General features: G+C 47.3%; 3 protein-coding genes across 5 annotated transcripts in view; 2 read left to right on the top strand and 1 right to left on the bottom strand.

The window, feature by feature from the left end:
• Positions 1 to 93: 93 nt before the first annotated feature.
• Positions 94 to 4843, bottom strand: dnali1 (dynein, axonemal, light intermediate chain 1). The gene is made up of 6 exons (XM_035408955.1): positions 4331 to 4843; positions 2470 to 2606; positions 2079 to 2248; positions 1618 to 1796; positions 1319 to 1483; positions 94 to 835 (listed from the first exon to the last, which is right to left on the bottom strand). Exons 1-6 carry the CDS (start codon positions 4409 to 4411, stop codon positions 800 to 802), a joined length of 768 nt encoding a protein of 255 aa, XP_035264846.1. The 5' UTR covers positions 4412 to 4843; the 3' UTR covers positions 94 to 799.
• Positions 4844 to 5080: 237 nt separating this feature from the next.
• Positions 5081 to 9058, top strand: snip1 (Smad nuclear interacting protein). The gene is made up of 4 exons (XM_035408945.1): positions 5081 to 5410; positions 5785 to 5893; positions 6721 to 7292; positions 7902 to 9058. Exons 1-4 carry the CDS (start codon positions 5235 to 5237, stop codon positions 8161 to 8163), a joined length of 1119 nt encoding a protein of 372 aa, XP_035264836.1. The 5' UTR covers positions 5081 to 5234; the 3' UTR covers positions 8164 to 9058.
• Positions 9059 to 10048: 990 nt separating this feature from the next.
• The window catches only part of si:ch211-1i11.3 (mitogen-activated protein kinase kinase kinase 5), a 28989-nt gene continuing 23281 nt past the window's right edge, over positions 10049 to 15756 (top strand). For 2 of the 3 annotated variants that reach the window (XM_035408913.1, XM_035408904.1), the window contains exons 1-6: positions 10889 to 11219; positions 11582 to 11721; positions 12907 to 13094; positions 13932 to 14100; positions 14951 to 15057; positions 15659 to 15756. The exon at positions 15659 to 15756 is cut by the window's right edge and continues 73 nt beyond it. In XM_035408913.1, coding sequence (XP_035264804.1) covers positions 10889 to 11219; positions 11582 to 11721; positions 12907 to 13094; positions 13932 to 14100; positions 14951 to 15057; positions 15659 to 15756 — 1033 coding nt within the window. Of the gene's footprint in view, positions 11220 to 11581; positions 11722 to 12906; positions 13095 to 13931; positions 14101 to 14950; positions 15058 to 15658 lie in introns of all 3 variants that reach the window. The other variant, XM_035408894.1, reaches the window with a different exon arrangement.

The raw sequence follows: 15756 nt of genomic DNA, 5'->3' as shown, positions 1-15756 counted from the left end.
AGTTGAAAGGTCAAAGATAGTGCAGAGCATTTCTACACAGATGTGTGTATGGCTTTCTGCAGGACTGATCCATTTGCAGTGTTTTTTCTGCAAGTGTCCCAGACTTAGAAGAGAAAATATTTTTGGTTATGATACCATGCAGGGAACAACTTATGGCTCTTAAATAATTAACAGATATTACATACATTTATGCATTCATAAATCCTAAATAAACAGTAGAGATATGAGACTAAAAACTTATTTAGTAAATTCCTTGTTAATGCCCATTAACTAGGCTTGTGTAACAACTACAGTGAGAAAACTTATTAGTGTGATTTGCATATTTAAACTGTTAAAATGATTTTTGCAAACATAGTTAACAAACATACTTTTTTGTTAAAGTTGAGTCATTTAACAAAGTTATCATTTCCCTTGGAATCTTTATATAAGAACGTCATTGGTCCAAGAGTCATTTTGAAGGAAAAAAAACAGTGATGAACAGAAAATATATGCTGAAAATAGCATGGAAAAAAGAACATTTTTATCTCAACAATTTAATCCTGGCAGGCCAAATTCGGACAATTGACGTTTAGCAGAACAGGAACTGCCATTTTGCAGAGCGCTTGAAATGGTGTTATAAACTGAGCTTCCATTCTGTGGATAAAAAGACACAAATAGTGCAATTTTTGCTTCGTTTTTCTGATGTCTGTAGGGTATCGTTTCAGTAAAAATGTATAAAATGGACGCTGAGTCCTTTAATGTGAGGATGTTTGTAAAAACAGTATAAAACGATGGAATATGCCTTGGTGAAGTCCTGGGGTCACTTCTTTGGGGCGACGATGCCCTCCAGTTGGGCCTGAAAGAAAAGAGCACACCTGTGTGTCAGAGGTCAGGTGACACAGGAAGCGCTCTTACGGACAAACGTCATTTACGGCAACATACCTGACGGGTACACTGCATTGAGAAGACTGCATACTGCATACTTTGCGTACTCAACAACCCTACTCAATAGTAGGGAAGTGCATTGATTCATACACGGCCAATGATTGGTCAACATCAGTGTATGTCAAAGAATTTGGAGACACAACCTGTACACCCTGACAGTAAAACATCAACTCAGATGCACAGTGTCTAATTCTATCAAATGCATTCTCAAATACAATTCATTTTGTATTTGAAATGTTGAAGTCAAAATATGTAAATATGTGTTTAATTAGTACATCAATTAAAATACCGTACTGGCAAGGAAAAAGAATGTGGAGACACTTCTGATGCGTGTGTCCCCGGGCTGGCAGGAGCGTTAGCACGTTAGCGCTCTCTCTCTGCCGGACGGCCTCACCTTGAGCTGCTGGTTGGTGCGTTTGAGGAACTGGATCTCCTCCGTGTGCTTCTTCTCCTCCACCTGCCGTCTCTCCGTCTCCCGCCTCTCGATGGCCTCGCACTTGGCCTTCTGCTCGTTCACCTGCCGCTCCAGGTCCTTCTTCTCGCTCTCCAACTCCAGTATCTGCGCAGGGGACACAGTGTGGGAGTGATGTGGGAACCGAAATGCAGTCTGCATCTGAAGCTGGATGATGACTCTGGTGCCCAGGGCATTGTGGGAAATGCGGTCCACCACTGTGTGGCCAGCGCAGGCAGTACCTTCTTCTCCAGGTCAGCCTTGCCCTGCTCGGCCTGCAGGGCCTTCCTCATGCCGAAGGCCACGCTGCTCTCGTACAGGGTCTGGTAGGCCGCGATGGTCATGCGTATCTCGTCTCGTACCCGTAGCAACAGCAGACCCCTCTCCGAACAGCTGATGGTCACCTGTCTGATCAGCTCGTCTGGCGGGCAGAAGAGGGAAGTGTCGGGTGAGGCATGTACAGCCATGCTCCCAGTGTGTTGTGCTGTGCTCAGTTATGTTCAGTTCTAGTCACACTGAAAAGTGAACCTGGCAGACAAGGCTGCACAGCTCTCTGTCTGTGTCTGTGTCTCTGTCTGTGTCTCCGCCTCTCTCTGTGTCTGTGCCTGTGTCTCTGACTGTGTCTGTGTCTCAGTATCTCTATCTGTGTCGCTGTCTGTGTCTCAGTGTCTCTGTCTGTGTCTGTGCGGGGGCGCGGCCGTACCGAAGCACTGCGTGTACAGCTCGCGGCGCACCGGGCATATCCCCGTCTCCCGCGCCTGCCTCTGCTGCAGCTTCAGGTCCAGCAGCTCCTGCAGCTTCACCACGTCCATGCGCGTGCAGGGCGTGCACGACACCTGCTGCACCCACAGCTGGCTGTTATCCATCCACTCCCTGCAGCGCAACGACACGCCGCGGTTAGTGGTGTTGGGGGGTGGGGGGGTGCGAGGTAGGGGAGGTGCAGTAGCGTTAGCAGGGGCGAGGGGGTGGGGTGGCCAAGCAGGGAATCCGTAGCGGTGGCACAATAGCGTTAGGGCGATGGGGGGGGGGGGGGGGGCAGGAGTGGCGCGGTAGCTTTAGCGGTGATGAGGGGGGGCGAGCTAGGGGCGCCTTACCTTGGCGGAAGCATGGCGTTGAGTATCTCCTCCATCTGCTGTTTGCTGCCATCTCCCGTGGGGCTCTTGGGTTTCGGCGGGGGGGGCACGGGGGCGGTCGAGGCCGGCTGGAGGGGGCTCACTCTCAGAGAACGAGCCTGAGGCGGGGAGGAAAACAACATCGCTCTCATTAGACGCGGTGACATCACCGGTGCGTCAACAGAGGGTAAAATTTAAAGGGACGTCCATTTTGGATTTAAGCGCCGATAAAAATCAAAGCGGTCAAACAGCGGGGAGTCTACGTTGCGCTCGACGTTTTAGAGATGTCCCGTCCGATCGCTAATTGCACCCAGGCTGTATTTACCTTATAAATGCCACACTGAGTTATTTTCCTCTCGGCTTAAATACGCTGTTTGTCACGGCTGGCTCCGGATGAAAGGTACCCAGGTCCTTCAGACAAATGCGCACTGCTGCTGTAGTTTCAGGAGGCTAATTCACATCTCACTCATAATTATGCCTTTTTGAAAAGAGACGTTTTGCTAAATCGAATTTGGGAATTGGGAATATACTCCTGTCATCCAGTAGTTTGTTTTTTGGAAAGTTATACAGTGCCATACAACAATGGGGAATGGGAGAGTGAAATTTGTTATTTTTGCTATATACTTAAAGCATCTGGATTTGAGTTCAAAAGATTAATATGAGACAAAAGTACAGACAATCAGATCTTATTTAATAGAATTTTCATCGTCTGTACACTTCTGAATTCATCCAACTACTGCCATCCTCCATTAAATCATCAATAAATACACATGAGCCTGTTCCAGAAGCAGCCATACATGCCAAAGCCAAGACACTACCTCCTCCATAGTTCACAGTTCACAGATGTGGAGGGGGGGGGGGGGCGATGTTCCTTCCTGTCTCCACACTCTTGGCTTTCCATCACTTTGGTCAAGGCTTATTTTGGTCTGTCCATAAAAGTTCTATAACTTTTCTGGTTCATCTCTTTAGCAAATTCTAATCTGACCTTCTTTTTCTTCTTGCTGCAGATGAGGGGCCTCCATAATTCCGTTCTCAGAGTCTTCTGAGGACAGTGGCTAGTGATATTTTCACCCCTGCCCTCTGAAGACTGCTGGTGATGTCACTGCCCATTGTTCTGGGGTTGTTCTTAGGATTCATCTGTCATCAATTGTATTCGTCTTCCCTGGCCAACCTGTACAGTGTTTAATTCTGAGTCCACCAGTGGTTTCTTTCTTTTACAAGACTTTCCAAAATTTCTGTACTTGATATACCCAGTTTACGTACTATCCTTCATAATGAATTCTTCTCAGTTAACAGATAAACTGTTTTTCAGCCATAGTTAGTTCTCTGGTCTTCAAGATGGTGTATGCATTCTAATTCCAATCTCCACAGATGAAAACAAAGGTTAAAACTAAAAACAGACACTCACTGCTCTTTAATGTCTGAACAATCCACGCAAAAGGAAACACCTGAGCTATAATTAGCACCTGTCAGTCATCGGTTAACTTAGTTTTGGACAACTGAAAATGGGAGGACTCAAGACAAAAACAGCAGTTTCTGTAAAATGGTAAATAATATACTCATATAATTAACGTTCCCATACTTTAGTTTTGGAGGGCGCGCCGTATAATTCACAAAATAAGGACGAAGATATTGGCCACTAACTGATTTAGAAGGCGATCGTTCGAATAAATAAATCATGAAAAGATGGAAATATCTACGCATCTTTCCAAAGAAAATCTAGGAAGTTGCTTATGAATCAGTTCAATCTAGAAGTGTCTTTTCAGCCTGAAAAGCCAAATACCTTCACAGGCTATACTTCCCGTAATATCTGGCAACACAGTCGCTTTAACTTTTTTCTTACCTTTGGAGACTTCTTCTCAGTGTTTCTGGTTACCAGAACTGGGGTGTCGTATTTCAGTAGTGAATCGGCTGACGGAATCATATTGACAAGCTGATTCTAATTCAGTGTATATTATTTTAAATGCTTTTTTAAACTAAGTTGGCGATTAGCAGCAGTCAAAGTTTTACTGCGGCAACAAACAACTCCTCCAAGAGTATTGTATACCGTTTCCAAGACAACGGTACTCCAGGGGTACGGCAGCCGTACAGGGAGCAGCACGTTAAAAACAAGACACAAATAGAAACTTTTAATCATTTTATCTTTGTTGACGCTAGCCACAAGTCTAAGTGCATGCTGTGTGAATGACGTAAATGAATGAATAAATACGGTCCAAGTCTTGAGACTTTTTATGCATTCCATACCACTGACTAATTAGCTAAGTTGGTTAACGTTAGCTTGTTAGCAAGCTAACGTTACCGTCATCAAACGTTAGCAACCTTCCCTAGATTCAGTCTAACATAACTAGACTAATAATAAGTCTGTTAGAAAAACAAGAAAGCGCTAGCTAACCGAATTCATCTAAAATAAGCTTGACAAAACACCCTAGAAAAAGGAAACTAATTTGAAATAACAAGCACTGCTACAAATAAATTCTCAGCTAGTTAAGATTTCGTCTCAACTAGTAAAAAAAATATAACGCAAATGTGATTAACTTTAAGCGGAACCAATAAAGTCTATGCGTAAGATTTAGCCGAGTCGATTATACAACGATCTAACCGGAAACGGAATGCATTAAGGGGACATGTAAACCGGTGTGTGAAATTGGTAGCTATGTGAGGTTATTATTTACCCTTCTTAAAACATTTTCATGTTATGAACTTTATTTCGAAAGCAACAAAGAAAAACCGGTTGATACTTTGGGATAATGGAGAAGGAGAGAAGACACAGAAGGCTCGATTCCCCTCCTCCAGCCCGGGAAAAAAAGATGAAAATCAAAGAAGAGCAACTTAGTCCGGACAGGCCGCAGAGATCCCGGCGCTCGAGTTCGGGGTCTAACGGGAGTAGCTCTAGCCCTCCGCCGCCGAGGAGACGAGCAGACAGGTGGGTGAAATTGATTTTTAACAGGAAAGCGATTGATTGTTTATCGGACATACAGCCCTGTGATCAATTTTTTACACGGATCTTTTTAGCGTAGCTTGGTAACGTTCGTGTCAATTGTGACTATGGTTAGCTTTATTTAGCTACTTTGCCGTAAGCTGGATGCTGCTTAACTAACTGATGTGGTAGCTGAGTGGTATTGCAGCAGTTAGCTACCACTATCAACAGACGCTTCCAACTTTCATCCTTCTAGCTGTTATTCTGACGGAAAGTGACTAACATTAGCCGCTGTTTAGCTTTTGTCGCAACGTTGACTGAAAATTGGACAATTAGTAGTTACACTAAACAGAAACGATTTGATGTGTTGTGTTGAATAGGTCGCCTGCTAGAAGAAGAGACAGATCGCCAGCAAGACGGGACAGTAGGTCACCCAGGAGGAAGAGAAACCGAAGTCCCCTCCCGGATAACGACGTTAAAATAAAGCGGGTAACCTAACCGGAGCCGAGATCACGTTTAGATATTTTACTGAAATAACCCATTAGCTTCATTGCAGCTCTGGACAAATGGGAAATTTGGTACCTAACGTTATTGATTTGTTATTATGGCATGCGCGCTTTTCAATAAATACTCAGAAGTCTGATATTGGCGATAAATTATGCTGTAGCTTATATCCAGAGGTCAACATAAACATCTATTACTCTGTACATATTACCCATGTCTTTCTCTCTAGAGTCGCCCGTATCTTAAATCATAAGTCTGAGTGATGTTATAACCGCATATCAAGTTTTGTGGCAAGCTAGGGAAATTTAACGGGGATAAGGGCTTACTTTCCTGGCGTATTGCCCTGGTCTTCCACTCCAGAACGCCGCATATTATGTATTACACTTCACCGAAAGGCAATGCTTCTTGGCTTCAGCACTTACCCGGCCAGACGGACCTGATCTCTACAGTATTCTTATCTGTGACACTGCTGTAATTAAACAGACGCATATGGAGAGCCCATGTGCGGTGGCACTGTTGTATCCTGTCCTGTACCACCTTGTTGTAGACTTCTATATTCTATGGTCTATGGCTGGGCCGGACCAGGGCGAGACTATAGAGGCGTCCAGCATGATGCCTGAATATTCCAGAGTACTTGCCTCAAACATGATGAAGGATGGCTTTGAGTCAAGCTAAACACAACGGGTGCAAAAAAATAAGTACATGAGATAATTACAATACAAGCACATTTAGCAAGCATTTGAAGTGACGCACGTAAAACGGGTCATGTATTAAATGGTGGTGACCCCTCCTCTTCTCTCCCCCCACCCCAGGAGCGGGACGATCACCGTGGTGACGAGGAGAGGCGACGGCGCGACCGCTGGGACACGGCGGACGATCGGCGGGGGGGTCAGGAGGAGGAGCGGCCGCGGTCGGGACACCGGGAGCGTGGGGGCGGGGGCGGGGCCAGGCAGAGGGAGCGCGACACGCAGGCGTTTCAGCAGCAGCAGGCCGAGCGGGATCGCCACGACGACCGGCGGCGGGACCACCGGCGCCGCCTGGAGGCCGACGGCCAGAGCGGAGAGCTCCCCGCCTTCGGCGGCGGCGCGGAGGACGGCGACGGCGACCCCCCCGCCGAGAAGGAGAAGCCCAACTTCGAGCTGTCGGGGGCGCTGGTGGAGGACACCAACACGTTCCGCGGGGTGGTGATCAAGTACAACGAGCCCCCCGAGGCACGCATCCCCAAGCGGCGCTGGCGGCTGTACCCCTTTAAGAACGACGAGCCGCTGCCCGTCATGTACATCCACCGGCAGAGCGCCTACCTGCTGGGCCGGCAGCGCAAGATCGCCGACATTCCCATCGACCACCCGTCCTGCTCCAAGCAGCACGCCGTCTTCCAGTACCGGTGAGCGCCGCCAGAGCCTTTCAGCACGGGGCCCAGCGCAGCGCAGGCCAGCACAGTCCAGCACAGTCTAGCACAGTCCAGCACAGGCCCCTACGCAGTTCAGCACAGTCCAGCACAGCCCAACATGGTCCAGCACAGCCCAGCGCAGTCCAGCACAGGCCCCTACGCAGTTCAGCACAGTCCAGCACAGCCCAACACGGTTCAGCACAGCCCAGCGCGGTTCAGCGCAGTCCAGCACAGTCTAGCACAGTCCAGCGCAGAAGACAAAATCACAACACACATTCCAATATCCTGAAAAGTGTAAAAAATGTAGCATTTTCAATTTAGGTTTTAAATTGCACCAGACAGAATAAATGAATCCCCTACTCTACATTTATGTTTATTCTCAATAAATTGAGATAAAGAAGTTTGCATGCCTATATTAAGACTACTCACCCCCTGCTATTTTACAGTGATTGATCAGCTTTATTGAATATTAGACTGAGCCCTGTGGACTTGAGTTCCTGTGCAGTGAGTGTAGGATGCCAAAATGGCCGCCTGTAACTCAGATGCTAGTGTGCAGTGTTAATACGCATTAATGGCGCATTCACCGATCCTCTGTTTCTCCAGGCTGGTGCCGTTCACGCGCGTGGACGGAACCACGGGCCGGAGGGTGAGGCCTTACATCATCGACCTGGGCTCGGGCAACGGGACCTACCTGAACAACAGCCGCATCGAGTCGCAGCGCTACTACGAGCTCAAGGAGAAGGACGTGCTCAAGTTCGGCTTCAGCAGCCGCGAGTACGTGCTGCTGCACGAGTTCTCCGACACCAGCGAGGTGGACGCCCGGCCGCCGGAGGAGGAGGACGACGACGAGGGCCTGGACGAGTGAAGGGGCCCAGGGGCATCGTGGGAAACGTAGTCAAACTGAGCGCTAGACGTTGACTTTTAAAAAACAAGCTATCTCTCTCTCTCTCTCGCTCTCGTTCTCTCTCTCTCTCTCTCTCTCTCTCTCTTTCTCTCCCGGAAGTGGCACGGCCTCGTGCTGAAATGGGTTGGGCTGCGTCCAGGGTTAGCGGAACACACTACGCACACGCGTGGGCCAGAGGCAGGCGCTTCTTTAAAGCGGTCCAGTGCCAGGACGTCCGGTTATCTCTTCTCAGGTCATTTGTATTAGTGCTGTAGTGCAGTCTGTTCGGTTCATCTCGCGTCCTGTAGCTAACAGTGCTTCTCCGGTCCATGTTCAGCAGCAGTAACCGGTACCCTAAGCAGAAGTATGTATATATATTTTTTTTATAATAAAAATCTTTGAATAAAAATAATGGCTTATGTCCAGACAGGTTGCTGTAAATGACCCTGGATGTGTTGAACGTGCACCCTGGATGTGGTTTTTTTTTTTTTTTCTTCTTTTTTTTATTTACGCTCTTTGAACATAGTTCACTCATTTCGGGTGAAAGGATGAAAGAGAAGAAAAAGGATTCCTGCTTTCGTGTATACTGTTCTTCTGTGAGTGAACCTGTGAGCTAAATCAGGCCCTGCTTTGTGCAGCAGTCTGTGAGCGAGGCATTGTGGGCACATATTTTTGCCATTGCGCTCTACATGTTTATGTAGTTCTGCAAACATCTGCATCGCTCAGAAAGTTGTGAATAATCTGAATTCTGCTCTGCAAGGCTGTGCTTTTCACCTTTTTTTTTTCTTTATACCGTTTTTGAAACCTGCAGCCTACGTATATTTTTCAGTTTCTTTTTAAATGTTTTTTATTGTACATAAAGATCATATAAAAAATACCTGCGCTTCCAGTAAGTTATTGTGTCCTGTCACTGCACGTGGACAACATGAAACGGAACTTTTGGCATAACTTTGCAGAGCCAACCTCGAAGCGTTTGTTCTGAACTTGTTAATTATAAGGTTATCCATCAAGTTCGGCCTTTCTGTGTGGAGTTTGCATGTTCTCCCCAGTGTCCGTGTGGGTATCCATGCATGCAGGTAGGCTGATTGGAGACTAAATTGTCCATAGGTATGAGTGTGTGAGTGAATGGTGTGTGTGTCCCCTGCAATAGATTGGCAGCCTGTCCAGGGTGTATTCCTGCCTCTCGCCCAAAGCATGCTGGGATAGGCTCCAGCAACCCTGTCCAGGAATAAGCGGGTATAGATAACGGATGGAAGGTTATCCAAGGTATGCCATGAATAGGCAATAGAAGTGCACTGATCACATGTGCATGGCTTTACTCTTCCACGGTCAATTATTAACAGTGTGAAAGTCCAACGTCACTGCGTGTTGTGATAGAGAGATAAAGTATGCCATCGCCCATAACTGTTTGTCTACGGTACACATTCAGAAAAATGCACCACACTCCATAAAGCCTTAAAGTTTCAGAACTGAGGTTTTTTTTTTTATTATTACAGTTAACGAGGCACGAAGGAGGCGTCTAGTGCAGATTCTAAACTCGGCTGGTGGACCGAGATTACAAACATGCCGAGGACCCGTAGTCATGAAGCACCTCAAGTAGGAGAGTCACTCTATGTTTCGTGTATTCACATCCTAACTTTACCCATCATCAGCCGAACGGCAACACATATCGGCACTCCAACTCTGAGGCTCTTTTCTTTACTCATTTATTTTCGCGGCCAACGCGGGGCTGTGAGACCCTATTGGGTCTATGTCCCACGAGGTATCGAGCACTCGGTCACAAAATTTAAAACAAATTTAAAATTGTCGAGGCCAAACTGTTATGAACCATTAGGGGGCAGTATTGTCCAACTAGAGGAACGCTAGTATGCCTTGAAAGTGGAAACGCGTCCAAGTTAGCTGTTGACGGAAGAACACTACGCAGGCCCACTTTCAATACAATTTCGAGACTGTCAGTACCTATTAACGTGGGTTGGGCTAAAATTAGTCGAATATCAATTCCATCGCTATCCTGCAATTGGTGAGAAAAAGGGTTTGGATTTAAGTTTTTTGGAACCCACAGAGAATTTCTTGTTAACGCTCCAGGTCCGGGCAGTTCTACATGGTTCATGTTTGTATTGCAAATCCTTGTCGAGCTGTTTTAACGAATTGGACGGAAAACTACGAGTTCAAATTCCAACGCAGAAAATTCCAGCGCACGGATGGGGGGTGAAAACATGACCTAGCAACCAACGTGTCTGGTCATGAAATAAGTTGTCCACCGGCCGCCTAAGAGTTAGCTGTTCCTTGAGCGGAAATAACTTCGCAGTACCGATTTTGGGTGCTATAAAGTTTTATTACTTGTTGACTAAATATTTGTCGACAGAATAGCCTACATGTAAGGAAAGGGTGTTTTACATGTATGCACGCATAGTGCGGTGCGTTGTATTTAAATGAAGGTAATTCAAATCCAGGATCTGAAACGTAAACGGAAAGGGGAAGACAGCTGGCAACCAGACAACGGGCTGCGCAAAACTGTCTACAAGACTCTCTCTGTGTCGCTCTCTCTCCCTCCCTCTTTCTCTCTCGCTGATAGAGGCGTGTCTAGAAGGGGTAGGAATGTAGCTATCACGCGTCTTACCTGTATTGTAGAAGGAGCGTGGTTGCGAGGCGGACATATAAACATTCGCTGCTGATTTTAGAGCCATAAAAAAACAATCAGTTGGGCATGGAGAGAACCGACCGCAGGCGACGGAGCCTGCAGGACTTCAGGCGGAGAGATTCTCTCAGAATCCCGGCCGGAAGTATGTGGCAGGACCCCCTGGCCATCGAGCTGAGCAGCGCAAATAAAGGAATCGTCTCGCCGCGCACTCGGTCGAGGGCATTGTCGGTGGTTTACGTCGTGGTCGAGGACGCGTCGCTGCCGCAGACCGAGGAGAACCTGTCGCTGAAGTGCCTGAAAGAAGCGTGCGCCGACGCGCGCGCTGTCTTCAAAACTATTCCCTTCGAAAGAATTGCGCTCGGGACTACGGATATTCTGGATAGCTTTTATAATGCAGGCAAGTGCGGACACGCAGCTAAGTATGTTTATCTGACTGGTCAAGGGAATGAGCGACAGTTCAATTTGGGTCACGCTCAAGATTTCGTGGAAAACACCACTGGTTTGGTTTTTAAATATACTTTCTTTTTTTTTTTTACAGATAGTCTAGACTAAACGCATGCTATAGAAGTTTGAAAGTAACCTGTTGACAAAAAATATGAATCCTAATAGCAGCAATAGTTCAACTGACACTGGCAAACTATTTTACACTTCTAAGCAATCCCTTTGCTGTGACTGTTAACGGATCCTGTCTATGTACTACTATGTTGTGATAGTGACTTCAGGCCCAAAGTAATTGTATGATCATGTTTTTTTTTCCAGATGTCGCCGTCGTGGAGATGAGCGACTCCTTTTGTCAACCCTCGCTGTTCTACCACCTTGGCGTGAGAGAGAGTTTCAGCATGACCAATAACATCATTTTGTATTGCAACAAGCAGGACAACGACCTGCAAGCGCTGAAGGTAAAAACACGCACGCAGATGTTTTATAGGTGTTTCGCTCACGACGTAGAGGATGACAGCGTTCACGCAGTTTAACAGACTGGACCGAACACCTGTGCGTGGGATATTAATGACATCACAATTTTCCCTTTTCACCGTTTTGAACGGTGGGTGGTGTCTGTCTTCTCGACACGTCGACTACATTAGAGCGACATTATAGGGTCATCAGTGCTTAAACGAGTAACATAAAAACGCACTAACGGTCAGACTCCAAGAGTAATTAACGTTCTCCCGTTTGAAGACAGCTTCTAGAAGACCAGTGCCTTCAGCGCCCTGCTCATGTTATTTATCCTAAAGAAAATGTCAAATGTTATTATTTTCCGCAAAGATTCATTGACTATCATTCAACACACACGAGAGTTTCAGTAAAAGGCCTTTTATTTTTTGAAACGCAACGCTGTGTGACTAATGAGCCTTAAACAGGTCTGGCCAGGCCTTGAGTGCGGAGTCCCCCGAGGGTACGGGATCCTCTCTCAAAATAGCAGGACGGCCAGGATCTTTTTTTACGCTCTATCCTGTTTTTCACTGCTAACCTCTGCGTTCGCGTGCGCAAAATGTGAGCTCTTTTAGTGGCCAAAGTGACCGGGGTCTTCTTGGAGTGCGTTGGAATGTTGCGTAATAATATTGATTGGAAGTTGGACGGATAAATGCCCTCAGTGAGGCAAATTAAGCAACTTTTAAGACTGCTGCCATGTTTGCCAGATAAATCGTGCGACATTTCAAATGAAGTAAAATGGAGAAGCTGTATACATATCTAGCAGCAGCACCCTTTAGTGGCGTGAGATCTACTTGCTCTTACTGTAGTTTAGTACCTTTAATGGACATTTTCATTAATAATCTTTGGGTCTGCTGAATGACTATCAGCTACTAACAAATTACAAAGTGATTTGTTTCTTCTTAAATGAGGTCGGGTCCAGGCACTGTGTTTGTGTTTGTGTTTGTGTAGGTGCGTGCCTGCGTGACGATGTGTGCATAAATGTGTATAATGTGTGTGTGTGAGTATCTATGTGCCTATGTATCTGTGTGTGAATATGTATGTGCCTGTGTGTGTATAATGTGTGTGTGTGTGTGTGCATAATTTGTGTGTTTGTGTGTATGTATGCGTGTGTCCTTTTGTTGACCAGTCTGTCCCTCTGCCCCCTGCAGGAGCAGTGTGGGAGCTACACCTTCCTGCCGTACGTGGTGTCCCCGCAGGGGAAGGTGTTCGCCTGTGATGCTGGGATGGCCACCAGCATTAAGGAGCTGATGAGGCCCAGCTTCAAACTGGAGCCCCTGCTCACCCCACTGGTGGACCAGCTCGTCCGGCTGCTGGACAGCGTCCAAATAAACTTCAGGTGAGCCCCGTGCTCCTCTCCTATTGGTCAGTTATGAACTCCAGATAAGGCTTCTGCTTCGCTCCCATTGGTCAGTAGTGAACTGTGTAGAAGCCCTGTGCTCGGCTCCTATTTGTCAGTTCTGAGCTCCAGGTGAGGGGGGGGGGGGGGATGGGATGGGGATGGGGGAATGCTCCAGGTGAGCTCTTCGCTGGTGGGGGGGGGGGGGGGTTGGGGGGGGGGGGGGGGAATGCTCCAGGTGAGCACCCCTCTCAGAGGTGCAGGTCAAAGCTCCAGGTACTGTCTGGTGCGGCTTTTGACAGTACCAGACAGCGGATCCAGTATTTTTTGTATTGAAGTGTGGGAATGTTGGCAACCATGTACATGTGTTTCCAGCACTCTGAGGTCAACTTTGGAAGCTGATTGCAGGCTTCCCACAAGTCGTGGAAGACCTGGAATATTTTTGATGCAGTTTTCTTGTCCTGGGAAATGTCATGGAAAGTGAAAAAACTGGCAGTCTCCTGGAAAAAAAATTTTGTCCTGGAGAATGTTTTTAGTGTACCATTAAAAGCCAAGAAGATTAAAGGTTTAAGTATACAACCACAATTCTATCCCCCAAGTCCACAATCCTGCCCCCCTCCCAATCACAGTCTCCCCATTCCTGCAATCACAAAAAATAATATCTTGAAAAGAGTGAGGGGCATGTGGTTGGTTCAGCCCTTAATTCTGAGCTCCCTCTCTCCCTCTCTTTCTCTCTCTCTCTCTCCCCCCTCCCTCCCTCTCTCTCTCTCTCTCTCTCCCCCCCTCTCTCCCTCCCTCCCTCCCTTCCCCTCCCTCTCTCTCTCCCTCCCTCCACAGTGAGTATTTCCGGGAGTCCGTCCGGCAGGAGATCCGGACCGCGAGGGAGCGCTTCAGCGGGAAGGAGCTGAGCCGGGAGCTGGGCCGGATCCAGAACCGGCTGGACACCGTGGAGCTGCTCAGCCCCGACATCGTCATGAACCTCCTGCTGTCCTACCGGGACGTCCAGGTCAGGACCACCCCCCTCCCAAACCGGCCGGCCCCCCCCCCCCCCAAACAGGCCTATAGAACTATAATTTACTAATAGTTTTTTTTTTTTAAATCATGTATCAATAGCATCCACTGGGCACTGGGATTAGTAGCTATGCAGCACCACTTGAAGCGTGAGTTTGGGGTTGCCAGGTATGCAGTACTGTTGGCTGCAGTGGGACTGGCAGTGGGAGTGCAAGTTTAGAGTCACTGATATGCATACCTGGCAACCTCAAGCTCCTGCTTGCAGTTCTGTCACTTCACTTAGCATTAATGTTACAAATGGGTATGACGGTCACAAAAAGCAAATTTCCCAAATATTTGGACGATTCTTATAAGGGTTTAGATGACCCAGCAGCGGATGCTGGCTCATGGTTTGAGAAGCGATAGCATAACGGAAAAGGCTTATGATGCTGGTGACCTCAATGGAAAAAAAAAAGTTTCCACAGATGGGCTCTGTTTGTAGAGCATAATGGTTTTAATATGAAAGCATCTCACTTTCTCCTGAGGCTTAACAATGAATAATATATCCTTCCACAATACATGTGTTGTGCACATTGCAGTAACTCAGTAAGAATGTTATTAGAATAATAAAAATGATGGTTTTGTTGCATGTTGCGAGTGTTATATTTTCATTCCAGCGTCAGTAGTGTGGTGTGGAGGGGCAGGGGGCTGCTTTTAATCCTATCAAGCCTGGTGTCAGGGATTGACTGTAATGCCACTGTCACAAGCTTGACTGGGGCTTGAATCTGTGTTTAGCATGAGTGTGAAATATTAGCGGTGTCTGGCTCCCAGGCTGAATAATGCATTGTAATGTGATCTGACCCCAGGACTACGATGCTGTTATTAAGCTGGTGGAGACCCTGTCGAACCTCCCCACGTGTCTGGTGGCCACCCAGCAGAATATCAAATTTCACTACATTTTTGCACTGAACAGGTACCTCACTTTTTTTTCTATTTTTTTTTTTTTTTTAATGGTGTTGCATTGTTGGTTTTTGTGGCGGCTGCTTTGTTTAACATATGACACAGTGGATCCATTCAGTGACCGGTTGGTGCGTGTCTGTCAGCTCATTAACCCTGGAGCTCGCTGTTCACTGAGCTCCCATTCCATTCCTGCACTGCCATGCAATGTGAACTAGCGAATGCAGGAGTTCACGTTCATGACATTCTATCGGACCTTTTTCGCCGAAATGTTACCTGAGGTTAAGTCAGAATGCTATTTGTGTGTTGTTTATTTATTTTAATTTTTTTTGCCATTTAGCTGATTGAACTCCCGATACTGTTTTTAAGTATGTTAAAACTAACGTGGGTGCAGTACACAGTACGAAGTTATACTGTGATGTGAGGCTTTGAAAAGTCTGAAGCTTCGCGTTTCAGTCCCACGCCCTGTACGCGTGGAGCCCTGAAGCTGTCCGAGCTCAGGTCTTCCGGTTTACTCTGTGCTGGGTGTCGGATCCGCGGTGTCAGTGTGGGTGTGAAACGGCGTGGGCTCTGCCCGGGTGGGTAACCCTGGCGTGTGTTTCTGGCGGTGCCTGCAGGAGGAATCTGGCGGGCGACCGCGCCAAGGCGCTGTCCATCATCCTGCCCATCGTGGAGTCGGCCGGGCGGGTGCCCTCCGACGTGTACTGCCTCTGCG

Source organism: Anguilla anguilla, chromosome 1 (assembly GCF_013347855.1).
Source record: "Anguilla anguilla isolate fAngAng1 chromosome 1, fAngAng1.pri, whole genome shotgun sequence".
In the NCBI taxonomy this organism is placed as follows: domain Eukaryota; kingdom Metazoa; phylum Chordata; class Actinopteri; order Anguilliformes; family Anguillidae; genus Anguilla; species Anguilla anguilla.
The sequence above is the reverse complement of the archived record's forward strand: the minus strand, read 5'-3'. Positions and strand labels throughout refer to the sequence as shown.

Excerpts from the sequence above, each read along its gene's own strand:
- dnali1 (XM_035408955.1), bottom strand. The coding sequence starts at position 4,411 with ATGATTCCGTCAGCCGATTCACTACTGAAATACGACACCCCAGTTCTG. Across the intron at positions 2,607-4,330 it reads CTGAGAAGAAGTCTCCAAAG|GCTCGTTCTCTGAGAGTGAG; the intron begins GTAAGAAAAAAG and ends TCCCCGCCTCAG. Across the intron at positions 1,797-2,078 it reads GCTGTACACGCAGTGCTTCG|ACGAGCTGATCAGACAGGTG; the intron begins GTACGGCCGCGC and ends TCTGCCCGCCAG.
- snip1 (XM_035408945.1), top strand. The coding sequence starts at position 5,235 with ATGGAGAAGGAGAGAAGACACAGAAGGCTCGATTCCCCTCCTCCAGCC. Across the intron at positions 5,411-5,784 it reads CCGAGGAGACGAGCAGACAG|GTCGCCTGCTAGAAGAAGAG; the intron begins GTGGGTGAAATT and ends TGTGTTGAATAG. Across the intron at positions 7,293-7,901 it reads CACGCCGTCTTCCAGTACCG|GCTGGTGCCGTTCACGCGCG; the intron begins GTGAGCGCCGCC and ends CTGTTTCTCCAG.